The 27600-nt window shown below is 39.1% G+C and overlaps 1 protein-coding gene across 4 annotated transcripts in view; it reads left to right on the top strand.

Moving 5' to 3' along the window:
* Positions 1 to 24185, top strand: part of GAK (cyclin G associated kinase) — a 75114-nt gene extending 50929 nt beyond the window's left edge. For 3 of the 4 annotated variants that reach the window (XM_075740185.1, XM_075740187.1, XM_075740188.1), the window contains 9 exons: positions 1600 to 1758; positions 2536 to 3009; positions 4993 to 5163; positions 10032 to 10166; positions 10527 to 10646; positions 13966 to 14178; positions 15590 to 15738; positions 16853 to 17029; positions 18641 to 24185. In XM_075740185.1, coding sequence (XP_075596300.1) covers positions 1600 to 1758; positions 2536 to 3009; positions 4993 to 5163; positions 10032 to 10166; positions 10527 to 10646; positions 13966 to 14178; positions 15590 to 15738; positions 16853 to 17029; positions 18641 to 18742 — 1700 coding nt within the window. In that variant the 3' untranslated portion in view covers positions 18743 to 24185. The remainder of the gene's footprint in view (positions 1 to 1599; positions 1759 to 2535; positions 3010 to 4992; positions 5164 to 10031; positions 10167 to 10526; positions 10647 to 13965; positions 14179 to 15589; positions 15739 to 16852; positions 17030 to 18640) is intronic. The other variant, XM_075740186.1, reaches the window with a different exon arrangement.
* Positions 24186 to 27600: the final 3415 nt, after the last annotated feature.

Raw genomic sequence — 27600 nt, forward strand, 5'->3', positions numbered from 1 at the left:
CAGGGATTTTAGCTAATGGAATTGAGAGCCAGGATTTGTAGGCCAAATGTGTTGAAAGAACTGTATGTGGCTAAACTGGCACCACTGTAATTTCACTTAAAATCATCTATGCATTCCTCACAAATGTTCTTAACTAAAAATGTTTTTATCAAGGTCCTTGTGCATAGCCAAGTAATGCTGTAATTCAATTTTTCAACTTTTCCTAATATGGTCCAGCAGATGTTTAATTTTTTTAATACTATATTCTGTGCTTCATCTGTAGATGCCAGCATTAATTCCAGTTAATGCTGTTCAGTATCTTTCTTCTCCTGGTATCAGTAATTAGCTGTGACATTTTCACTAAGACTCTTAAGCCTTCTCTGTGCTTCCAGGATAAAAAGCATGATGGCGATTATTGTGGTGATTTTTAGACACCATACATGAGGTCTTACTCTCTATTCTTAATATGGTACATTGTAATTCCATTTCTTCTGATACAAGGTAGTTGCTGATGTCTTTTTTTTTTTTAGCAGGATATGTTTGGTTTGTATTATGATTTAGGTAATTTTCTATTTAACTTAGTTTATACAGATTTTAAAGATCCTACTGTGAATACAACTCTCAGCTCATTAAGATGTTTCATTGGTAATGAGGATCTGTAAAAATTACTCTTAGTTTAAGTCACTTTCATTTTCTCATTGATAAATGCAAGGATTTCAAATTCCATTGAAAATATTTCTTAAAACTGGTGGGAAGTAAATAGGACAAGAGCAAGTGCTATGAACTGGTTTTATAAAACTTCTCTTATTAAAATTGAATTTGAACTATGCCATTAATCATGATCTTTCATATGTGTTTTCTAAGGCAGATTATTTTTTCTGCATCTCTAAACTGCAACTGAGTATGTGGAAGGAGTGTGAAAAAGTGGTCTACCAGTTTGGTGTTTAGATTTAGACAAATAGCTTTCTCCCAAGCATTCATCCCATTCTTTTCAAACAGTAGATGAACACTTAATGTAGGGAGTCATCTTATTTGCATTGAGGAAGCCTCCTTTCTGAGACATGATTTAGCAGTAGGTAATTCAGCCCAATTCAGTCTTACACAAGAGTCACTTAATATCTGATCTCAGTAAAATAAGAAATCTAAGGAGCAGTTAATCACAGCCCACAGTGTATTACGCAACTCCTTTGAGATGTTTGTTAACAATTCCATGTTCTTATCTGGCTTTATACTCTGCATTTTTTCTATAGCTGCATTTGCTTTTTTCTGATGTTCTGTTCCTTATTGCAGATGTTGCTCATGGCTCTTTCCTGTTTTAGGGGATGATTGGTACAAGTGAGGAGTTTATTTACATTTGTAGGAAAATGAATGCTGAATGTTTTGCTTTGAGTCTGATTTTAATTTAATGTTATGGCTGAATATAGGGTCTTAACAGCCTTTGTAGTTGAAACAAAGTTAATAATGCTAATTTCAGGAATTTGCCTTTGCAGAGTAATAGATACTTTGAGACAGTTGTCTTGCTATAGCAGTCAGTCTGCAAGTGAAATACCAGCTGCTATGACCAAGATTGAATTTTAGAAGTTTCTGTCTAAGGGTTCTGGTTTAAAATCTATCTCGTAGGGAAACCAGAGCTGCCTAGACAACCAGGTTCAACTGCACAGTATGAAGCAGAAGCATCTCAGCTGGAGCAGTCTTCAGAAAGTGCACCTACTGAGACTGAATCCCCACACAGCAGTAGTACTGATGCAAATAATTTCTTTCATTCTCTGGACTGGAAAGGTACAGGTTTCCCTGTGAAATAACTATTTGTTGTATATTTGTTGTCTTGTACACCTTCCAATGAGTGCTTAAGCCTTCTTATGCAGCAAAAGTCACTATTTCACCAGAACATGAGAAAAAGCTATTTAAAATGTGAGCTCTGCAGGTTAACAAGTGGTCATTTGGCTTCGTCTGGATAAACATCAAGGAATGGGTTTTGGTATTGTGTGTAACTTAAGCGCTGAGCTGAATTTTTCTTTTTCAGCAAAAATCATAACCTTAAAGGTTTGCAAGGAATCCTTTGCATACCCACAGCCCCATTTGGGCTGGCTGAGGAACAGAAGAAACAAAGTAGACTAGCCAGTGGGTCCAGATCAGTATGTATGGATTGAGAAAATGTAACTTTAGTGCATGTGTAAGTCCTTTTTCTGGGTTCTGCTTTGCTGGAAAAAATGACAGCATAAGCAATTATCGACACTGAATGCTATCATTGTGTGGAGCAGCAGTTACTGAGTGATCTTCTAAGCCGTAAATGGTACAATGTCCTGAGGTGAATGTCCAAGTCAGTCTCATTTTGAAAAAAATCGTAATACCTGCCCTTGCAAAGTGGCAAGTATGGTAGTAAGCTCCCCCTTTGCCTGCCCTGTACAAAGAGGTGGTGGACAACAGCTCTTTTCATCAGTTCTTTTGTGACCTTTGATTAATTAAGTATTGATTTCATATGATCTCACCATACAAGTCTATCTTATCCTAGTTGGCAGACAAATCCTGATGAGCTGTTGTTTCTTTTTATTCAAGAAGGAAAAAGTCCAGAAAGTGGAATAGAGGACAATTCATCTAAAAATGATCGTGTTCAACTATCTGATGACAGGGAGGAGAGCGATCCCTCAGATGAGGAGTTCCCTACATTTCCAGGTGAAGAAAGTGCAGTAAATGTTGATGAAAAAGACTCCACTCCAGAAGGAGAGTTGCTTTTTGAAGCCAATTTTGAAACTCCATCTGCACTGTTAGAAAAATCTGTTCCTGAAGAGAATGTAGACTTACTGGGACTAGACTCTGATATTTCACCAGAACAGAAACAACCTATATCAGAAACAAACTCTTCAAGTAATGCGGACTTGTTGAACAATCTGTTTGTGGGTAATGCATCACAGATTTCAGAAGAGACCACCGGAGATCTTCTTGGACAAGGGACAGATTTCTTTTTCAGCAGTCAGTCTCAGTGTCCAGCTGCTAATCAGGGTACGTCTTCAGCAGCAGCCATGTCTTCAGGTATGTGAATTTAACATCAGTAGTCTTTGGCTGACCAGCAGATAAAAACTGCTGGTTGCATTGTGCTTACAAAGTGAGTACCATCTGTTGATCTGTACACTGAAAACATTGGTCTATAGCAAGAATCTGCATAGAATAGGTGTTTTTACTGCATGAAGGAGACAAATTGCTGTATATTATCCAGGTATTTGTTATGTTGCCAATACCCTATTAGCTTTAAACCATGTAAACAGAGAAGTATCAAACTTTGAATTTAAAGGAGATTCAGTACTCTTGAAGAATGCAGAGCTTTTCCCTACAAACGTTACGTGCTAGATCCTTTTCTAAATCCACATGTGAATAACTACTTTTGTTAAGGCATGGAATTGTAATGCCTTACTGCTTTCTTGCATTTTGCGTAAAGCAGTAGCATTAGATGTGGTACAGAGCTGTGCTGCTTAGGTCAAATGTCTGTGTGGGATTTTTGAGGTTTTATCAAAACAGCTAAGCAACAGGAAATCCTGTATATTACTGTTCAAACCAGTAGGATAATGGTACTGCTAAAAGGTGTGTTTGTGTACTTGCTGGTTTTATTGATGTTGTTGGCAGGTCTGTGTCCTGCAAGACAATGTTACATGCTGGTACCTATTTGGTGTTTAAAACAAGGTGGTTTAGTTCAGAGGTTCCATTCCTCTTACCATTGCATAGTTAGCTCTTTAGTCATATGACAAACTTCTGGGAATAGCAGTTCTCTGCCTTGTAATATGATTTTGGGGAAAAGTAGTCAAATAATCCAGGAAAATGTTACAAGGTTTTGCTTATTTGCACCAAGATAATTCATTTGGACTAAAAGCTTTAATCTACATACAGCTGCAAAGTACTTTTGTAGAATATTGAGGTGATTTCAGTATTTATTTCTTTTGAAGTAGTTCAATACTGAACTTTGTTACTGTGGTCAATGAGGAATCACTTAATTTGCCATTTGTACATAGGCAGAAGTCTAGAAAAGAGAAGCTTCATTACTTTATTTTTTAACTATACATTTCTTATATCTGCTCCATAAAACATCTGAGCAGTAGTCATGTATGTATCTCATTCTACCTTTGAATTGGATAAAAGATTATTGCAGAAGTGAGAATATTTGGTCACTGTTGTATTTCACTTTGCACGTCAATCTTGTGGTTGAGGTTTTGTGTATGTGCAATGTAAGATAACTTGATCACGTTCCACGGTTTGTTTTTTGATGTATTAGTCCTGTACAATGTGGTGATGACCTCAGGATGTGCTAGGGCACTAGCAGGATTATTCCTTCTCTTCAGCTTCTCAGTGAATCTGGCAGGAGTCCCTGGGTTCTTGAGGATTTTGACCCTAGAGGGCAGTAGAAATGCAAAGATCTTGAGCTATGATTCTAGCTGATGGTCACGTTACCCCATGCTGACTATAAATACTCTTCCAATTAGTTTTTTCTTCATTGTGATCAGTAGAGACCTGTTGAAAGCCTTGCTTCTGTTGGTTTTCATTCTTGAGTTGATGTGCTTTCTGCTCCGGTGTCACCAATGCCTTCAAGTCAAAGTGGTAGTATAAATATTTTACTTGATATTCTTTTTAGTACTTTAATAGGCTGTTTTGTATAATTTCTTTGGAGTTTTCGCATTATAGAGTATTTAACAAACGTAATTCTTGTGTTTGTAACAGATGATCATTCAAATTTAATGTCTTACATGGGTGAAATTAACAATATTGTTGAATGTAGTCTTGCTAAGGATTTGGGTTTGAAGACATAGCTATTCATATTGTGTATGGCTGAAATATTTTTTGTACCAACTGGAAAGTAGAGATGTCTAGAGGAAGGGACAGATAGTGACTCTTTGCCATGAAAAATTTCCAGAAGGCTGCTGCAGTTACTGACATGAACTCTTTTGTGCCCCCAGAAGAGTAAGGCTTTTTCAACTTTGTTTATTCTAAAACTTGTCATAGTAACTTTGTTTTCTGTTTCTTTTTTAGCTGATCCTTTTGACCCATTCACAATGTCATCAAGCTCAGAGAATCAAGCCCTGTCTGGTCCAGACCTCTTTGGGGACTTTCTTACTCCAAGCTCAACATCTACAGCTAGTACACTTCCTTCCATGCACAGTTCACTTCCACCTTCTTCCAGCTCAGATTTCTTAAATTTAGGTAAGTGTGCTTCTGGTTCTGTTTCTCAACAGTTGCTGCTGCTCTGTGCATTTCTCTTTCAGCTTAGTCAAGGTGGATTCGTGTCTTAATAGATCCACTTGTTGTGACTGCTGTTTTAATTAGCTCTGTGTTCTGGGAATGCAGATACAAATGCACAAAGTAGCAAGGGTTTCCTGTAAAATGCCATGCTAATGTTTATGATGTGAGAGGAGTTCTAGCATTGCTAACCTTCTGTTAGGAGCTGGAGTCTCCTGTGAGAGCTCTTTGAGGATACACAAACACCTGCAAACTTATTTTCTAGATGTCAGAATGCTATTTTGATTGTATTCAGATGTTAAAGATTTTTCTGGAAGCCTTGGAAAAGAAATGAGCAAGTCAAGTTATAGTACAGCCAGTTCTTAAAGTGCAAGCTGAGGCTAACTTGGACCTTCTTGACCTGAATGCATTGTGCTAATATTCTTACAGAGACATTATGTAATACTCTAATCTTATTTGTTTCATTTAATTTCTCTGATGTATTTTTGGTGAAGCCTTTTCCTCATGCATTTGTTTTAAAACCTATTCATCTTTAAACAAAAAGCTTTGTGATATGTTCCGTCTTCCTGTATCTCCATCCTAAGCACATTACTTCCAAAGTGTTACTAAATAGAGCTTCTAAGCACGTTCATTCTTTAAAGAGAAACATACCCTGGCAAAAATGGTAGAGCCAGGGGTGTTGCTTTTTAAATCTGATTTTCAAAGAAAAGCATAGGTCCTCTCCATACAGATTGGAGTTGAGGTCAGTCTGTAACAGCTCTTCTCTGCTGCTCCTTCATCCTCACACTGTTCCTCTATTCCTGCTGGGTCTTTCCCAAGGGATACAGTCTTTCAAGACTGTGGGTTTCTGTAGGTGTTGTGGTTTAACCCCAGCTGGCAGCTAAGCACCACGCAGCTGCTTGCTCACTCCCCCCTGTCAGGATGGGGGAAAAAATTAGAAGAGTAAAAGTGAGAAAATTTGTGGCTTGAGATAAAGACAGTTTAATAGGTAAGGCAAAAGCCGTGCATGCAAGCAAAGCAAGACAAGGAATCCATTCACCACTTCCCATGGGCAGGCAGGTGTTCAGCCATCTCCAGGAAAGCAGGGCTCCATCATGTGTAACAGTTACTTGGGAGGACAAATGCCATCACTCTGAACATATCCTCCCTTTTCCTTCCAGGAGCCTGCTGCTATTTGGGCTCCTCTCCATGGACTGGAGCTTCCTCCAGGGCATGTCCACTTGCATGGGGTCCTCCACAGGCTGCAGTGTGGATATTTGCTCCACTGTGGTCTTCTCCACAGGCTGCAGGGGAATCTCTGCTCTGGCACCTGGAGCACCTCCTCCCCCTTCTCCACTGACCTTGATGGCTGCAGGGCTGTTTATCTCACACTTTTCTCACTCCTCACAGCAGCTGTGCAGTGTGTTTCACCCTTTCTTACATATGTGTTCCCAGAGGTGCCACCATCTTGGCTGAGGCACTCAGCTGTGCCCAGTGGTGGGTCTGTTGGAGCTGGCCGTGTCCAGCATGGAGCAGCCCAGGCCTCTCCTCATAGAGGCCACACTCCTGCAGAACCCCCCCTTTTAAATTGGAGGCAGTCGGGAATGGTGGTGTCACATTTCTCACCCTGAATCTGGGAGTGTTTTCTTCCCAGATCTTATTGCATGCAGTTTGGAGTTGCCTCTCCTTGTTGGACAGGGAATCTAGTTGACCCTGCCTCTGGGTGATGCAGTCTGAGTGTTAGCTACAGAGAAACTGGGTAAAAAAGAAGCAGTATTTGACTGGCTGAGATGAGAAGGCTTCCTCCCTGAAATAAAAGGCTAGCCAGCTGATTGCCCTCTGCCATGTGTTCAGGAGTTACATTCCAGCTTTGGCTGATTCTGCTGAGATCATCCCACTTGCTGCTTCCTTTGCAACATTTTTGTTCTGTCCTATAGATACAGTAACAGCTGTGTGGTTTAGTTGTATATTTGCATAGTTGCCAGTCTTATGCCACTTTTAGTTATGACGCTATTGTTGCATCATATAGTTTGTTGCATGAGGTTACCAAATAGATGATGATTTTTTTCTGTTCAGTAGAAGATTTGATCAATACTGACCTTGTGGAGCATTATCTCAGCCAAAATCTATCTCACTCCAGAGGCAGGGACCTCTGGAGATTGTTTGGCTGACCTGTTCAAAGCAGGCTGCTCAGGGCCATGTCCTTACTGATTTTTATTATTTCTGCAGATGCAGACTCTACAACTTTTATGGGCAACCAGTGCCAGTGTTTGACTACTTTTACAGAAAAAAACCCTTCTGTTTAGGTGAGGTTTTCCTGTGTTTCAGTTTGTGCCCACTTCCTCTTGTCTTTCCACTGGGCAGCACTGAGAAGGGTCTGGCTTAATTGTCTTTATTTCTTCCCATTAAGTATTTATACAAATTGATAAAACTGCCCACCCCCAGTCCTTCTCTTTTCCAGGTTAAACAATACCAGCACCCTCAGCCTGTCCTCATACCAGAGGTGGTCCAATCCCTGTGTGACAGAGAACCCTTTTATGTACTAAGTTTAAGTTGGAAAAATACATAAATGTGAATTTCTGCTCTCTAAATGTTTACCTGCAACCTCAAGGAGACCACTATCAGTGTTCAGATGTTAGTAATATGTGAGCAAGCACAGAAGAAAAAAATACTTTGACATCTGATTTCAATGCTTATTGGTTTATGTTTACTCTTTCTGATTTTGGTTGATAACACTTGCATCTTAGTAAATGCATTAATGTACCTGCTATATTAATGTAATTTCTGGAGCTTTCTGTCAATGTAGGGAAAAGATACTTGAAATGTACCCATCTTCTCTTCAGTCTACTGCTACACAGTGATTTCCTAATATTTCTCTGTTGCTATGCAGGCTTTAAAAACCCTATGGAAGTACAGGAATTGGGATAACATTTCATGCTCATTTAAGTTTACCTGGCAAATGACAGCTTTTCTATGTGTTTAGGTGAAATGAAGTATGTACTTGAGCCTTTAGCATTCCATCCAGTCACTGGTATCAATTTTAGCAAGTGAGTTAGGAATATTAATAGTTCTAATGCTTGTAATTTGAATGAGTGAATGTGAGTAAAAACATAACTAGTAACTGGAGAAGAAAGGGCAAATGAGAGCTTGTTCTTAAATTACATATTTGGAAGAGTTGTGTCGAAAGAACAGAAGAAAGTGCAAACATGAGGTCATTAATGTAAGAAACAATTTTAAACTCACTAAAAATAAAGTAGTAGTAATGTCAGCATTCATTCAAAATAAGCTGCAGCAATGAGGTATGGTGAATCTACTTGAATCTACTGCTGGAGCAGTAATAAGTGTCTCGAATTCGTTTTTAGTGATGGATAAGCTTTCTTTGGTAGTAAACGATTACTAAACTTCTGCAGATACAGAGGAAAAGCTGTTTCAGTGTACACAGGTTCAATAATCAGAATTTTAGGCTTGTATTTTTCAATGTGGCTTGAAGTTTAAAATCATAGGTATTTTAAAATGTAATTTCAATTTGTAGGAAAGGTAGTTCTTAGAGTATCTGGTCTGTTAAGGTATTCTGTCCTGTAATATGAAAATGTTGAGCAGTTACTGTTAAAATGGCAACGTATTAACAAGATAATTTAATTTTCTGTGAAAAGCTGTAGTGATTTGGCAGAGAAGCTAGTAGGTGGGATGACTATTCACTTCAGATAACCTGCTCTTAAGTGGTCACAGTTGCAAAAACAAGCTATTGTCAGTAGTTGGAGGAGTGTCCATTTTTTCCTTAGTAGGTATCTGTTCAGGGAGTGTTTCTGAGAACCGAATTGGTTTGGATATGCAAGTGGCAGGTCATCTCTAATGCAAGTTGAGTCTGGAATGTATTTCCCTCTGCGAGAATGATCAAAAGATAGCAGGAGATGTGGAAGGTGATTGAAAGAAACCTGAGTGACCAGTGTAGTCTTTCCCTGAGTAGAATTTAGTTTCTCTGATGACTGTGTTCTCAGGCTTTAGACAAGGTTAAAAAAACCCTTGCATCATATTAAACCAGCCTCTTGGTTAACAGAAAATCCTGTCCTCTGTGATTAAAGGATTTCCGGAAGAGATGACAAGTTAAATAAAGAAAACCTAATGTGAAGCTGTGTGTAGGATAAAGTAAAACTCAGGTCTCTTATTGTGGGAAGCTGGAAAGCATGATCTAATTATTCTTACATCTTAGCTTGATTTGAGCAGTGTTAGTAAAGAACTATGCCCTGACCTCCAGTGGTTTACTGTTGTATGGCTAAGAATTATAAATATGTGCATTAAAGAAGAACTTAAGGAACAAGCAAGTATGGATCTGCTTGCCCATGATCTCAATTGCTTCAACTTTCAGAATATTTAGCTATGCTCCTTGTTTTACCCTTTCTTTAGATATTCTGCTCCTTTACTGTAATCTGTCTATATGAACTACAGTGTGCCAGGTTACAAAAATAAAGGATTTGAGCATGTGGTCTCATCATACCTCTTCAGAATGTGTAGAAGTCACATTGGTATCTGATTGGTAATGCTATTTTTTGATGTTGAAAATCTATTGTAATGCCCAAGTGGTATGACTAGAAAAAATATAGCATAAGAATAACCAGGTCTGGGAGAAGGTCTCTGAAGTGCATGGAATGTTTCAAATACAAATGAAGGAATTTCAGTGGTAAAACCCTTCTGAGTCCTGTTTAAGACTGCATGACTGTTATGGAGAAATTTAAGCTATGTGTTTGGTCATTGTAGCTGACAATGTGATACACAGTTCTATTGGTATTGGCAAAATATCCATTGTCACGATGCTTTTATTAAAAGAATAATCAAACCATTTTTTTCTTCTGTAGGGAATTTGACATCAGAGCCACCTAAAATATCATCTTCTACAAGCCACCCAGATCTCTTAGGTGGATGGGATTCTTGGGCAGATTCCTCAGCAACCAGCAATGTAGCGTCAGCACAGTTGAAATCCCTTTTTGAAGGTATTATGAAATGAAATTCTTTAATTAGAGGGAATAAGGAATACTCCAAGCTTGATCAGTTTAATCACCTGAAACTGAACATGTGTTTGTGCCTTTTTGATTTGTTCCTTAAAGGACTCCATGCTGCTGTGCTTAAATGCCCCTTTAGTAAGTCACTTGCGTAGTTTTTCAGAATAAGCTCAAGGCAGAGGAACCAAATAGTGTCAATTGTCTGTAGCAATATTGATTCTTGTCATGGTAAAAAATGTCATGGAGCAGAATGCTGGGCAAGTTTACATGAAGTGTTGTTGAAATAAACTTTTATTCATTCTCTCAAATTCCAAATACACCAAGTACATGATACATTTTCTTATTACACAGGTCAAGCTTTTACCACAGGGAGCCAGTCCAGTGTGTCTTCAGGTGTGTCCCTCAGCCAGGCTAAATCTCAGAACTTTGATCCCTTTGCTGATCTTGCCAATCTTGGATCTAGTCTTCCAGGTAAGATCTTACTTTTAAGAGCCTATACTTAATGCCTCTACAGTTTAATTTGCTTCTTATACCAATAAATGTAACTGATAATGTATATAAAAGGAAAGTGTTACCTTTTAATTGTTAACAACCAGCTTGAGGCAGTTGCTGAGAACAGACAAGTAACAAGGAAAGATGAAATCTTTACAGAAATTGTGTGAAACATCTGGTATAATATTTCAGAAGATAACCACAGCTGTAATTTAGAAACAGTGTAATACTTAATGCTTCAGAACCTAGTTGAGAAGGTAAGAGAAACCAGGGGTTGCTGATTCAGTAACTAAGCATGAGGTTTCTTATCTAGCATTGACTGATACTGTGCTGTGAAGGATATAAAATGAAAGCTGGATTAAATTCCTTGTTAGGTCCAAAGTGACAGTTGTTTTCCTTTGAATTCAGTACTTTTCTCTGAATTCAATAGGCCTTCATAGCTCCTCTACTCAAATCTGTCATGTTTGTAAGATGAGCAAAAATCAGGCCCATACTTGTATACCAGTACCATGAGTATTACGAATGTTTGTCAGTTTGCAATGGTGCGCACAAGTTGTGGAAGATGAGACACATGGCAAAGTTACACTTCTCCCAGCATGTTATATTCACCCCAAACTCAGGAATTAGCACTGCAGCATTCTCAAACAGCAGAAAAACTAAGGGCAATAAAAAGAGATGAGGTCCTTGCATTTCAGGACCACACTGCAATAGCAAATGGCTGATTTGTAGCTGTTAATTGTGACTAGCTGCTGAGAGTCCATGGAATAGGACTGTCCAAAGAACAACCTATAGTTGCTGAGTTGCAGAAATGTGCTTTTCCCTTCACTTGGAGCTGACAGAGGTTTTATCCTGTTGCCTTGGCAGTTAGCATTGTGTATTGAATTGAGTATCTTCTTGGTGGAATTATCTTTTATAAACACAGTATACATACAATGTTTGGCTTCTTTCTGTTGCCTGAGCATAATTATGTGCAAAGTTCTTGTGTTGAAGTGGTACCAAAAGGCTACACTGCAGTAAATAATTTACAAAATTTTTCTAGCTTGATAGTTCAGGTTAATATGGACTTGTCAAATCTATAGATAGCGTGACAGTAAAAAAATCAATTTATCTTTGACTTGCAGATGCAGGCATAGCACACACTGAACCAGTGGAAGACATTGTACTGATTTTAGTAGGATTTAGATCAATTCATTAGTCTTTCAGCTAACTTTCAGTAGGAAAAATGTCACTGTGCTAGTTAACCTTCTCAGGTTTGAACTGAATTTTCAGGGAGTTACAAGAACTGGAGTTTAGACTTGGTGTTGTATTTTTCATAGGCGTGTTTTGGCCTTCACTGACAAGTCATTATTCTGGAAGAAGAATTATGAGAGTGAAAGCTACTCAATTAGTAATGTTATATAAACAGAAAAGAAACAACAGCTAAAGGTAGTTAGTAGTGTAGTGTGTTAGGGTAGTGGTAGGATACCAAGTGTTCTGTGTTAGTTGGTGTTCTCACACTCTTCGTTTTTAGGAATGATCTAGAAAGTAGGAGTGTGGTGTTGAAAAGTTCCTGCTGATAGTGAGGTGATGCCTTGTCCTACAGGAAGAATTGGTGGTCTTGTGACTGAAATAATGAATGTAGAATGCTTTGAAAGAGTAGTAGAATGAGATTATTTTTCAATGTGCAAGTTCATGTACTCTGACTAGTAACAGATATTTTTTTCTATAAATTTCACAAGTTAGAAGTGACTGAAGACTGAGTTGACTCTGCAGTTGGGTGCTTTCATGAAAAAACAGTGCAATCCTACATTTTATCAGGTGTTCTATTTAGAGGTATAGTATAGTATCTTCTACATGGCCTTGGGGAGACATCCTCTTGTGTAAGCAGTTATAACTGGAGCAGCAGCTACAAAACAGAGCTATCAGGAGAGCTGAGGTGTAGGGAATCAGTTTTGAAAGAGAAAACAAGAGTTTACTTTGCTGTGTATACCCAGACAGACTTGGGTGTTTTTCCTGAGGCTTTAGCGTGAATAAAAAGGCGGAAAAATAGAAACAAGAACAAGTACATTTAAACTGGCTTGGAATATGTTTGAGCTGAAAGTTTCTAACCATCATCAGCTAATTAAAAACCTATGTGGAGATACAAAGACTAATTCACCTTCCTCCAAGAAATAATGAGATGGGATCATAAATTTGTTGTTCAAGATTGACTGATAAAGATTTCTAGTTTTGAAGTGTCAGTATTTCATTCATGTTATACTTCCTGGCTGGCATCAGGTGTGTAACCATATTTGACCACTAGTTTTGAATTTGTGTTCTGTCATCTTTAGGGAATTCTTCCAACATAAAGAGGTCTTAATCTGTTTCAGGATGCCATAAGTGCGGTATAAGATGTTTTCAAAAAAAATCTAGCTGTATCTAAATTCAGTTGTCATGTTATTTTTTTCCCCAGTGATGGGTATATGCAACTTGTCAAGGGAACTGAGTTTCTAGGAATCTCTCCAAAGGATGTCAGTTGAGGACAATTTAATGGTGGCTTGGTTTAGAATAAAAAAAATTCAGATTTATTCTCATCAGTGAGACAAACTGAATAATGAATTTAAAAGGTTGGAGCTTTATTCTGCTCAAATTGTTTACAGTGAGTATTGTAGAGTGGAGAAAAGGCCCTGTGTGTTCTTCCCAAAGTGAGTAGCAGGTGAAGCTAATGAAGGGAAATGGGATACTAAAAATTGAATCAATATTTTGTTGATAGACAGAGGGGTCTATAGATCACACCTGGGTGATTACAACAGTATCTCCTGCAGACTTCAGTGCTTTTTTTACTCATGTGCAATGTTTTCTGCTAATGCTTCTGTAGAATAAGTTTCTTATCTTTCTTAAACAGTAGTGCAAGAAATCACTAGAGACTTTGACAGCACTCGTTTGAAAATATTCTCAATATATTACATTTTCTTGATCATATAATTAGTTTTTAAGTGTCCTCTGCATATTGACAGATGTTGAAGTGTAAAGAATTGGGAGGCAGAACTATTTTCTGGCCTTACACATACCTTGCTGGTCAGACAAGAGCAAATGTTTATGCTAAAACTGACAGTTAAGAACTGGAAAACTTTCAGTAGATGGCTCTAGATCCTGCCATCTAAGCTACTTGTTAATGAGACTCTTAACTTCATTTCACACACTCTTTTCTGTTACACTTTCTCTTGTATAGTGGTATTGCTCTAAACTATGTGTTTAGATGTCAAGACCAAACTGTCTTACTTGTATGAAACAGTTGTTCAGCTTGGTATCTGTCACTTAATTTAGTGTTTATTGTTAGGTTCCTCCAGTGGTGGACTCCCGAGTAGTGGCTTTGGTCAGAAGATGACTCCATCTCAGAAGTTGGGAAATCAGTGGCAGAAATCCACAAAACCACCAAGTACTTCATGGCAGTCCCAGACTAAATCCAGCACAGCAGCTAAACCTAATTACACAGTAAACTTCAGTGTTATTGGAGGACGAGAAGAAAGAGGAGTCAGAACCCCAAGCTTTGGTAAGTTTTCTGAAGGCATTATTTATAATGATTGGTATGAAGTTAGTGAGATGTTCTGTTAGCTGCAGAAACTCTTGTACCTTCATCTTTTTATTTACGTTTAGGCTGTAGAAATCTGAAAAGAGCTTGGCAAATCTGGTGTCCTGTTTTTGCAAAGCTACACTAGAATATCACAGAGACAAGCTGACTATAGCCCAAAGACTTGCAAATTTAGGCATAAAGTCTCAAGGCTATGTTCACTGACCCACATAGGTACTGGTTTTATATCACTGGGTTAGGTAAATTTGATCTATGCAGAGAGAGATGGTTGATAACGTTGCTTCATGCTAGTCCACTTGTGATACACAGGTAAAAGGATGCACCATTTTTCCTAGCTGAAGAATAGTAGCTAGCCTTAAAAAACTTAGAGGAAATTCTTCTGTTTCAAACAGGGATGGGGACGGGAGCAGGTGGAATCGTTCTTGGAACCAGACTTGCAATCAGTCTTGGAACCTTAAGATGTTCCAACTGAATAGGCAAACCTAGAGGTATAGGGTTGGGCAGGGGCCCTTCTACATTAATCTTTTAGAAAATTTTATTTTCCCAGGTGTGCTGGTATTAGGATTATGCCTCCTTTTAATTGGCATGTAGGTGAACTGCAGGTACTTCTGTAAGTTGAAAAGATTCCATTGATCTGTATGTGGAAAGAAGTGACAGGATGGAGGGGCAGTGGGCACAACCTGCAGCACAGGAAAGTCTGCTTGGAGAACAGGGGAAAAAAATTTCAGTTAGCATGATGAAATGCTGAAACAGGGCAAGGGATGTTGTGAATCCTCATCCTTGAAAACAGGTGGACCTCAACTGGACAAGGACCTGAGAAATTTATCTAGAAGTCCCTGTTTTGAGTGGGGATTGGACTATATGATATCCAGAGGCCTCTTCAGAATTCAGTTATTCTGTAATTCTCTAGATTTTTTTGGTTCTATAATGACTATTCATGTTGATATTTTATTCCTTCATTATTCTGCATAAGTCTCAACATACTAAAATATTGATTACATACTTTTGATTAGAGTATTGAATATATGGTCACTTGAAAAACTGCTGCACAGCAGTTTGAATTACTTTATAGTGGAAAAATGAAACCATTTCCAAAATCATGAATACATGTGTGCTGCCTTGAGTCTAATCCATTTTTTAAAAAAGATGACATCCAAGTATTTAGTCACATATGCACATGAGGCTATCCGTTCCACTGGATTGAAAGCAATCCCTTTTATTCCTGTCCTTCTGTTAGTCTTATGGAGTTAGCCTCTGAAGGATATTTATCATGGTAGGGAGAAATGTCATGCAGGTGTATCTAAGTGCAATAGATTTCCCCCATTAATGTATTTTATGTAACTTTTCCTTTAATATTTTTCTGCTTTCTTAGGTCAAAAGCCAAAAGTTTCAGAAAATGACTTTGAGGATCTCTTATCTAATCAAGGGTTTTCAGCTAAATCTGATAAAAAGGGACCAAAGACCATTGCTGAGATGAGAAAACAAGAAATGTCTAAAGATATGGACCCATTGAAACTCAAGGTTTGTTTAACAGTGATTTTGATGTGTGTAAATCTGAGCTTATGCTTAGAACTGCTGATAATAGAGCAGAAGGATACAATTGAAGGATACAATAGAGTAAACTGATAGAGTGAAATATCTGTATTTAAATCATATGATGTAGAAGTTAATTAGCATGAACAGCAGTCAGTTGGCAATGAAGCAGCAGTGACGATAGCACAAAAAGTGTGAGGATGGAATGCTAGATCCTATTTCATTTAGCTAAGCTTGGAGAATTTAAGAACCTGTTTTCTTGTCAGAGTCCATTTCTTGAAAGCCAGAGCAGTTTTCTCTCTCATGTTCCCAAGGGTCCCCTTAGAAAACATGGATTTGACTGATAATACAAAACTACACTTTAAAAAATAGGCATGTGAGAATAACTGTCTTCAGAGTGACTGCTTACTTGCATTTACTGGTTAATAAGTGCTACTGCTGTTACAAGAAATTACTGAAAGATGCAATTCTGGAGATAGGCCACAGAATTAGTCTGTGGGTTGTTACCTGATTAGCTCTTAAGATTTTTTGATGTATTACTCATAACATCACGTATTAATGTTCTTTCAGTTTTGTAGTCTTTATGGTGCTTTAGAAGACTTAGAAAAACTTTGGTGGAATGCTGAAACTTGTTTTCACAAAGTGTATTACCTGAAGAGAGTGTGCATAGCTTGCATGGGTAGCTTTTAAGACAAATCACCATATATGGAAATAAATACACATTTTTATTTAGCATACTTGCTGATAGACAGCAGATTTTCATATTACATAGTGTTTAATGAAGACACTGTATCACTACATCAGTGGCTTGAATATTGCTGTTCTAATCAACTCTCATGGGGATATACATAACTATCTTGGCAATTTCTCTTGCAATGACTGAATTTCTGCAATAAACTAGTGAAAATGAGCAACTCCTTAGTGGCAAATGCCACTTTTGGGCAGCAGAAAGAAGAATGCAGTAAGATAGTTGGACCTGGGGGGAGTGAATGCACCAGGACAACTGAATTTGGGTCTTGTCTTGTACAGAGTAAAGGTTATGTCTTTAGATGGAGAATGCTTACAGTGCTGCATTCAGTTCTGTATGTTCTGTTTTTCCCAGATTCTTGAATGGATTGAAGGAAAGGAGAGAAATATCAGAGCATTAATATCCACTCTTCATACAGTGCTTTGGGAAGGGGAAAATAAGTGGAAACCAGTCAGCATGGCAGATCTAGTAACTCCTGAACAAGTAAAGAAGTACTACAGGAAAGCAGTGCTTGTAGTTCATCCAGATAAGGTGAGTGTGTTCCTCTGATCCTTCCTTTAGAGGGAATACAAACTACTTTTGCCACACCATACTAGCCACTGGCAGATGCTGCAGCCTTGCTTCTTGATCAGCACACTAGATGCTCTTCACTTTGCTTCCATTGTCTTCTGAATGTGGTGTCCTACTGCATTCAGGTAGTACAGGACTTTTCTTGTCATCCTGATGCAACACAGAATCCAACAGACAAATGTTAACAAATGAAAGATCTCATGAAAGTTGTACTGAGCACCAAAGTCTCAGTTATGCTGGGTTCTGACTGACTTCTGGCAGGTTTAATGCTGACTGGTAGAATCTGTTTTTTTCTACCAGCTAAGTCAGGTCTTTTAGGACTAGTCACCAGTATATGAAGACTTAGAGGCTGCCACAGCAAAACTGGTGGGGAAAACCTGCTGAACCCCCTTTACCGAACAACTTTACTAGGAACTAGAAAAAGTAAACTTTACTGAGTAAACAAATTAGCAGTTGAAAACTACTTGATGAATATGACATTCCAGTTGTCTTTAAAAATATTTAATACATTCCATTGCTGTTTTAGTCTCCCAGTGTATGAAGATAGTTTCTTGTTCTGAGTCTTTAGATATAAACACAAGCATTGAAATATACCTGATTTGAATTTGCAGGCTTGCCTTCACTGGTGGTTCAGTGAGCAGTAGTCTAAATCCTGTCTTCTTGTATCCATAACAGAGAAACAAGATGGTGTTTGTTCTTTTCTTCTCCCTGTCCTTTGCTGTTCTCATGTGGTTTTCTCCGTCTTTGTGGCAGTTTCTTGGTGCTTTGTGTAAGCCCCTTAGTGCATCAGTATCAGAACAGGGGTCTTTTTGAGGCTTTTTTTTCTTTCTTGGTTTCTTTGAGTTAAAGCAGTCCCTAAAAAGGTCTATAAAGTAATGCAGCTGGCATTAACCAAGTAGCCGGAGAAGGGGAAGGATACTGGAGAGGGCTCTGGGGCTTTCCTTTTGTGTTAGAAAGAACCTGTTAAAATGACTCATCTCACCTTGTGGGGCTGGATCTTTACTAACCACTGGCACTGGGTTGGCCTAGAGGTAGGGCTGCTGTGAAATAGGCAGGGAATCAGGAGCAAACTATCTCCATTTGAGTTTGGAGGTAAACACACAGGAAGTGCTATGTCATTAATGTTGAATCTTAACATCACTCACAATCAGCAACAGACTTTTCTCCAGGAAATGCCATCCAAAAGGAGCTGTCTTAAATAGTGCTTACATTTTATTCTTGTACACTACTCTGAGGTCTGTCAGAAGCAATTCCAAAAATGACCAGATTTGACATTAATACTAACTAAAACTATTTATGAAAAGAACAGCTTGAAAAACTGTTTTTAGCTACACTTCAGTTATTTATGAATTGCACTAAAAGTTTGAAGTAATATAAGGAAAGCAAGGATTTCTTTAAAATACTTGTGGCAAACTTTGGATAAGATCAGAGAAGGCTGTGTGTCTGCAAAATTATATTCACACAGCAATCTAAAGTTGAGTAAGATAGTAAATATAAAATGGGTGAGATCTTCCCCCAAGTCACATAATTCCTAATGTTTTTATGCTTCTAACATGTTCTGGTTGTTTTCAGGCCACAGGACAACCTTATGAGCAGTATGCCAAAATGATCTTCATGGAATTGAATGATGCATGGTCAGAGTTTGAAAACCAGGGATCCAAGTCCCTTTTCTAAAACTTCACTTTTTATAGAGCTACTTCTAAAAGCTGGACCTGAGCATTGTTGTGACTTTATTGCACCTATGATTTATGAAGCTCTTCCATAATTTCAACACAGTTTCTAATCATGCACTTAAATGTGGTGATATATTTTGTAATATGTAGAGTACAAAGCATTACATAGATGCATTAAGAAAACAGCTGCTCAGTACTTGAAGAAATCAGAGTCTGGAAGTAAAGGTGTCCTTTCAGTTTTATATATGAAAATAGAATGAAGTGAAATAGAATTTTAATGAAGTTCTGTGATTTCTGGTATACTAGCATTAATTATTAACCATTCCAATTTCATTGGTCTCTGCTTTACTCCTACCTTCCCCAATTTGTCTGTTACTTTCAGTAGTTTCGTGATTCAATTTTGATGTTTAGTGCCTGTTGCCTTATTCAAAGTGTTATAGTTACCAGCAGTGAATTTGCTTGACTTATCTCAAACCTGAAGGTGTATATTTTCATCTGTATTTTATGTAATCCATCTGATAATCATTCTGTAAATAACATTTTCTGACAATACCTGTGCTCCTTACAATAAATTAACAGTTGTTTAGCCAAAAAGACCCCAAATGTGGGAAAGTCAGCCAGGGTTGTTCTTGATTTTTAACTTTTTTACATATCATAATTCTAGAAACAAATCTTGACTTTAAGGTCTGCATGTTCCTGCTGTTTTGTTATTTATTATGAACCTGTGGAAGGCAGTACTGACCAGTGCTTATTTTCCTAGTTCTTTAAATGGTGTATTTTACTTCCAATTCCAGTGAAACATTCCTTCCATTGGACTTCAGATACTCTGACAGAAATAATGTTATTCTGAAACTTGAAGTGTAAGCACAAAACCTTTTGCTCTGATTTGTCTGAGTAAATACTGCATTACTCATTACTATCTGGAGAGCATTTAAAGTGCTTTAGCACATTTTGCTGCATGTCTGAACTTCTGTATTTTTGAGATGCATGACATCAGTGTATGTGAAAACATGGGGTGTATTGGTAGACTTGCATTTCTGCTCACCTACTCTCCGTGCACTGGCTAGTGCAAGATGAGTAGAGACACACCTTGATAACAAAACTTGCCATGTTTTCTCATCCCTATTCAGAAGGCAGTTTTTCACTAGTACTGAGGTGAATGAATGCAAATGACCCGTGACTGTTATACTCTGTGTAATATGAAAATTGCATTTTGTTATCAAGTTTGGAAATGTTGAAAATTAGTGTTGTGGTATTAAAGCTTTGGCAGCAGTCTCTTGAAACAGTACGGTTCGGCATTCAAGGGGATATTTTGATCATCTTGCCATTTTATATACATTTATATACATTTTTGCATGCTTAACTGAGGGGGATGCTGTACCTTTATCAGAGGTGACTGTTCAGCTGAGCAACATGTGAACAGAAAACTTGAGATTCTGATGCCACCGGAATAGTGTGGTGGGTGAGGTTTTCCACTGCCACGCCAGCCTGTGAGCTGATGGGTTTAGAGACTTGTGAACACAGGTTGCAATGTACAGTCTCTAAGCTCAGATCTAACACAGTTACTTAACCTCTGATAAAAGGTTTTGTTTGTATATATTCATATCTATTCAGCTACTGTGATTTTTTTAAGAGGGAAGCCAGGTTCAGTTACAGATCAGGAAGGCTATATGTTATTCATAGTTGCAGTTGTATTTCAGTTACTGCTTTAAAGCATTTTTAAATATCAGTAGATTTCTTCATAAAAACAGGTAACCTGCTGTCTGATTTAGAGTAAGAGCTAATCTTTTTTCCCTTGGGACACTGCTAATTCTTTGTGTTCATAGTCTGCATCCATGGAAATTAAAGGTTTCTGCTGGTAGAATAGGTTTGTTGGAGACTTGCATGTTTTTTTACAGTTCCAGGGCAAATGATATCTAGCAATAGGCTTAGAAAGATGTACACATATACTTAATGACTGTCATCAACTATATTCCTATATACAGCTGAGAGAGAAAGCATTTCTGAGGGAGCTGCTTTTAGTAAGGAAGAACTACTTTAAAAACCCGTATTCCATTCAGCACATACAGGCAACTTAATTTTGAGAGACACACTTTTAATTGCTGTCTTCTTGAAATATGTGTATAAAAAAATTAAAACTGAAAACTGGGAGGAAAATATCTTCCTCTCTACTTTGTATGTCTGGTAGCATTTTCTGGATGATGTCTACATTTCTGTTTTTATTTGTCTACTCTTGTTTGCAAAACTTTCTTTAACAGTGGAGAAGAACTTTTGATGTGATTTCAAGTGAGTGCAAGTGTTTTATCTGGAACTGAAGATCTGTTGAAATTGATTCCACCTTTTTAAAATTATGGAAAATCCTGAAGTTTGGCTGTGGATTCTTCCAAAAGCCATTTGAAAGTTATTGAAACTTCAGTCAGGCTGACAAGACCTCTCAACTTATTTTATGGCTTACTCAACTCTGGTCCAAAGTGTGGGAACTGTCTGATTCCTCTATAGTGCTCCTTTCTATGTAGCTGAATTTTGGTGCTAGGAATCTAGGAAAGGCTCAGTTTGGTAAACTCTCGAATCTTGACAATGAAACTGTTTTGTTTTGTTCATTTAACTGCAGTTTAGTGGTGTTGCATACAAGACTGTGCAGAAGTTGGATTTCAGTAAGGCTTCATAAGCAAACTTTAAAAATTCACATGATGAACATAGTAAACTAAAGTTTTGTTTTCTTTAGAAGATAAAGCAGCACAAGGACCACTAAACGTGTTTCATAGTGTAAGGCGTCTGTATGACATTTTTTTAGTTACAGGAATCTGGGAAGAAGGAAGTTAAAGTAAATTTTATAAAAACATATTGAGTCTTAATGTTGCTTTAAAGCAAAGGGTCATTTGGAAGGAAAAGTCCAGAAGTTCTGTTTTAATTCATCCTAAAAAACAGTAATAAAAAATGGTAAAAAACCTGGGAATATGAGGGCTCTCCAACTTTTCTCATGCTCTATTTCATTGTTAATTGGTTGTCTGCTGTATGGGATAGGGCTACACTCAAGATATTACTGTAGTTCAAGCTGAAAAGGTTTTAGAATAGGCTACAGAAAAATTGATTAAGCTTAGACTTGATTGGATACTGTGAATTCTCTCTAGGCTTAAAATGTATATTTTCCATTCATGCTTATTATTGCACAGTTAAATTTTGAAATCTTGAAGTGAAATCATGTCCTGAAAGTTAGACTGTATCTGCTTCTGCTGACTGCAAAGCTTTAGGCTGAGGTGTATGTTGCCAGTAGGTTGATGTGTCTATCAGACTTCACACGTGGCACTTGAAGTTCTGTTGTGAAGCATCTGCTTGACTCTTGCCATGAATCAGTATTGTTCCTTTGTTAATGGCAACTGACTAATACCATGCTGCCTTTGCAGCCTACCAGGATCCAGCACTTAAAAGTGAGTAGCTTGACATAGTTATTGCAAGAGCAAAAAAACCAATGCAACATAGATTAAGGGAAGAGTAGAGAAGAACATCCAGAATCTAACCTACATCTCAAATGTTGTTTTACAATTATCTCTTCATTAACTTATTCCTACCTACCTCTGATAAAACCAGGTCTAGACTAGTAGAAAGAACCTGGTTTGTAGCCAGCTTTATCAGCCCTTTTAGAAGTGCTACTGACTGGCTATAGACAAGTGGCAGTACCAAGTGCGTGGCTTCTTTTTGCAGAAGTTGCTATAAAGCAGGGCTTACAAAATGATGGGGCAGGTTTCCACTAGTTATTTCTGAATTAAGTTGCTTATGTTACAGTGCTGTTAGATTGGAGAGTCAGGCAACTTAACTTTTAATATAGATATCTGTAAGAAGAATTGGTATTAAGGGTCTGTGTGGCTAGAACCTCCCAAATGGAGAAGAGTGATGTGTTTTGACCATGTTGGGGGAAATCAGTTGATGTCTTTAACCTTGGGCATGCCTGTTTGGTGTTTCCTGGTGCTGTCAGATTTCCTTGAGCTTAACAGCAGTGAAGAGAAAGGAAATAAGCAGTTAAGCACTTATATGCATATCAAATTATAGGGTTATGCTCAATATTGTTAGTGGGTAGTGATTCCCAAACATCAAGCCTGGGAGGAAAAGTTCCTCTGTGTTGTCACTTGGGTACCAAGTTCAGATAGTTTGCTAATCAATGGTACCTTCCTTCATCAGCATTGTTGTAGGTTTTCCATTCTGTACTTGCTGAAGTACACTTCCTTGGAACAGTGGCAAAGTCCTTGGCCTGGCACCTGTGAGGGTAACTAGTGCTCAAGAAAAATGCCAGTTTACCTCCATTTTCTTGCTGATTCTAGAAAGTTCCTCCAATGTTGTCTTGCCAAGCATAGAATAACAGTTCCTTCCTGAATGCAGGCTACATCTCAAAGCTGCGTGCACAGGATTCATGTTTTGCACAAACCAAAGCAGAGTTTAAGCCTAACTGGAATCTCAGCTGCCGTTGGGAATGCTGGGCTATGTGCACTGTTCTGCTTCCCAAGGCCAGTGTTTCCCCAGCAGCAGCTGTATCTTTGCATAGTCATTGGCTGGAATGCAGGAATGTTTCAGGGGTTGCATAAATGCAGAAACCTTGTTCCTTAGCAGTGTCCTTAATTGTCTTAACAATTGCAATATAATGAGTGCTTTGTAAATAAGTTCAAATTAGTCTTGTACAGCTGCCTGTGCTTTCAGTCAGTTGACACTTTGTCAACAACTTGCAGGTGATTGACCTGTGAAAGCTGTAGAAGGAATGTATAATTTCCCACCCCTTGAGTCTGTCCCTGGTGCAGGGTACCTCTGGCTACCAGATGCCCAGTGACTAGGAGTAAAGGGTGACTCAGCTGAGCTGCAGTTCTCATCTTGATGAATCTTGCAATGCTTGCTTGCTCTCTGTTTGGGTGAGCTTCTTGTAGACTGCAGTTTAGACTGCATTATGCTTCCAACATATGCTCCAAAAATACAAATTCAATCATTTTTATGAAGGATACATTATCATAGAAACCTTTATTACCAAAAGAGGATTAAGAGGCATTGTGAGAACTCCCAGAACTGTCTTTAGTGGAATGTACTGTATATTTGCAATGTAGACTTCTAGAAGTGCTTGTCATCTCTGATAAGGACTTCACTTGCTCTGAGGTCCTTATTGTATTTACCTGTAGTTGTGATTAGACTTTCTATACCTGTGATTTTTCTGGTTTGGGATGTGTGGAAGGACAGAACAGATATTCAAGTCCTATTTTTTGCCATCTTTCAGGAAATGCAATGTACTGAGTAATTTTGCTACTAGTGAAATGAAAATTATACCTGTATGTATATAAAGGTAATATAGTCAAATTAAGCCTTGTTTAAAAGTAGATTTAATGTTTGGCACAATGTCCTTGAACAGAATATTTTGCTTTGAAATGTATTACAACTTAACCAGTGATCAATTAAAACAAACAAAACAACTTTGCGTGTTTCTTTCTTTAGCAAGGGGGAAATGACCTGAATTCCCAAAGTATTTCCACTGCCTCTTTCAGAACAAGATGCAAGTGTTATAGAAATGCTTCTCATTAGTATGTTGAGGTTGACTGAACCTCTTAGAAACCAAGTGTCTCTTCTGAAGTGTCTCTTTGCTTGGAGAAGAGTCCCTGCAGTGTGCTCTGTGGTTTGGCAGCTGAATTGCTTAAACTGCTGCCTGTGTTGGGCTGAGAGGGATTCTTGTAGAGGACTTGGTGCAACACAATGCCATCCTGTCCCCAAGGGAAGCTCTTGTATAGATGTGTGACAGGAATCAAAGGGAAGGAGAGCAGGAGCAAGGGGACAAGACTGAGGCAGCAGGGAGGAACGAGCAGCCTGTAGGGAGGGTGGGGGAGTGGGACATATGGTGATGAAGGACTGCAGATGTGGGGAGTCTCTGAGGGAATGCTGGAGAAGGGGGGAGTCGCTGCTGGGACAGTGCTAACTAGGTGCCCAGAAGCATCTTTGGACTCCATGCTCTCAAACAAGAGTGGGGGAAGCGGGGTCTTTTACAGTTCGGAACAAGCCTCTTGGTGACATCGAGAGTTTCTTTAAAAAAATAAAAGCATAGCAGTATAGGATTACCACAGGGGATCCCCAAGGCGAAGGGTGGGAAACAGAAAATATGGGAGAATGGGTGGGCATGAGTAAAGGAGGATGGGTGGGAAAGAAGCATCAGCAGCTGAGAAGCAAGCAAAGCAAAGCTCTGTCAGGGAAGGTCCATTGGCATTGGTAATGTTTTTCATAGTCTGCTTACTACTTTGAGTAGTCTGATGGGTTTATGAGAGCTGAATATTAAGATAGGTCTTCTAGCATTGTCTGACCAAATAATCTTTCTCCTTCTGTCCCATACAGAACATGCCAGTACTTCTGCTGTTAATCTGCTAACTCATAATGTGCAAAACTGCTGAAAAATGTATTGATACCTACTTCCAATCCCTTACTGCTGCAGCAAAAAAGGATAATGTTAGCGAGTTGCATCTTTCTTTGCCATGTATAAAGCCTCTGGCATTTATTTGGAAAGATTGAGTTAGGAGTACAATCCACAGCAGACTGAAATCCTGCAGTGTCAAGCTGGCAGGTGTCAGTAAGTAATTACACCAGGTAGGCAAAATGTGTTAAAGGGTGGCCCGAAGGTCAGTATTGAGCAGAGCAAACAAACTAGGAAGAGCAAATGGGGGGATAAAAGAAGGTGGCAGCAGCAACACTGTGCAGAATACTGCATGTGCTCATCTGCTTCTGTGCCCACCTGCTGCAGCTGCTTCCCCACATGTGCAAGGCACAGGCTGCTTTCAGACCTGTACTTCTCCTGTGTGGGGTGTCATGAGGAGCATGCCTCCCAAGGAGCCTTGAGCTGCAATTGGTTACCATTTCCAGATGTAAAAAAGGGTGTTTCAGGATTTCCTAGGACTATCAGCTCTTCTTAGGAATTCAGTGAAGGGGCAGAGGCAGAAGGGACTCTGTTCTGTGCTCTGCTTTTCTTAAGGCAGGCAGCTCCTCTCAGCCTGTCCTGGCCTGGGGGTTGTGTTAGTCCTCTCCATCCTGCCGGGAGAGGGAGGTGATGGGGAGGTGGCTGCCCTGAGCCAGCCCTTCGGATAGCAGGCAGCGCTGCGGCCAGCACAGCTCTGCCAGGAGGAAAGGCAGCTGCCCTCCTTGCTGAGGAAGAGGGGGCAGGAGCTGTGGGGTGAGGAGCACTCAGCCCTCTCCCGTGCACCCCTCAGAGTGGGTGGCAGCTGCATTGCTTGCTTGAATAAAATGCATATGACTGCTAGTGGAATTATTTATCAGAAGTAATTATGTTTCTTCGCTTTGATTGCCATCTGCTGGCAGAAAATTATGTTCATAACCATTTCACACTTGTACTGCACCGGGTTTTTTTAACCAAACCTGTGCCACGCATTTTGCATCTTTTTGTGTATTTTGTATGTGAATGCTGCAGAAAAGGGGCTGCTTTTGGGTATCTGAATTCATAGAGCTGATGATGCCCAAGGCAGGGCTCACAGCTGTCTGTGGGGCTGGAAGAGCAGCAGGGGCACCCAGCTCATCTCCCTGAGCTCTGCTGGGGAATGTGCTGTGCAGCTGCTCCTGTTTCAAGCTGGGGCACTGTTGCCTGCTTTTCCCCTCCAGGAATCCACAGGCTCTGCCTCTGCTAGTTTTTAACTGCTACCCCATGACAATGGGTGATCCACAGCTTGAAGCAGGAGGAAGTAATCTACCTTGCTGTTGTCATCTTGGAGCTGGAGAAAAGAGATGTGCACCACAGGAGTCTCTGAACTGGGGGTGGGGAATGACTGAAAACAACGTAGGAAAGCAAAGGGCCAAGGAGTAAGCAGATCACAGGTCTGTGCATTGCATGTGCTCAGGCTGTGGCATGTAGATGTGGCCTCAGTATAGACACACAAGTATTTAGAGTGCAGATAGTTGGACATAGTTGCCTGCAATGGGAGGAGGAAGAGTAGATAAGCAGCCAGAACCTGTGGCAGTGCAATCTGCTATATGGTCCCAATACTTGCTCCGAGCCCCCAGTAAATGAGGCTGTACTGCCTGTTCAGCCTAGGCTGCTTCACCCATGGTGGGGGTTGTTGAGCCATCATCATCTGTTCCTGGGTGGCTGCAAAGGATGCTGCCTGCACTGTCAAGCTCTAGTCTCAGGGGTGGCATCTCGACACCTGCTCTTATAGAAAAGACCAATCTCTCACCAGCATTCCTATGCCCCACTATGAATGCCACAAAATTCATCTGATCAGAATGTTAAATACTTAAAACTCAGGTGCTGAATTAAGTTCTGCCCTGGGAAGTTTCTTGTCTGAAGAAAGATGGCAGCAGCTTCAAAGAAAATTTGATCTACATTTATTTACCTTCATGCAGGAAGGTATAAAATTCAGCATAAGTGACAGCAATTCACAAGGAGTTGATACCAACAAGACCTTAAAAGTGAAGTTTGAATTTTACCTGAAGGAATGGTAGGAAACTGCATCTTTAATCTGATCCAGCATCTTGTGTATGGTAAATAAAATTAGATAAGCTTCAACTTCTAATTCTGTTGCTGTCAAGTGTAATGTGTCTGCTTCAACTGAGAAATGATAAATGAGGTTCTTTAATTTCAGCACTATGCAAATAATATTAGAAGATTACTCCTGATGCTGGAAGATCAGCACCTGCTGGAAGATTAGCATAGGCTGGAAGATCTATTGCTGTGATCCATGATGGCATTTAATACTTACTGTTTTCTATAGATAGACTGACATGCAAATGTATTTCCCAAAGACGATTTTCCTACCTCAAGTATTTGTTGTTTGTGTAAAAGCATAAAAAGGAGATGGTAAAAGACCATGCACTTATGCAGGAATGTGAAATTAAGCT

Source organism: Balearica regulorum, chromosome Z (assembly GCF_011004875.1).
Source record: "Balearica regulorum gibbericeps isolate bBalReg1 chromosome Z, bBalReg1.pri, whole genome shotgun sequence".
Classification (NCBI taxonomy): Eukaryota; Metazoa; Chordata; class Aves; order Gruiformes; family Gruidae; genus Balearica; species Balearica regulorum.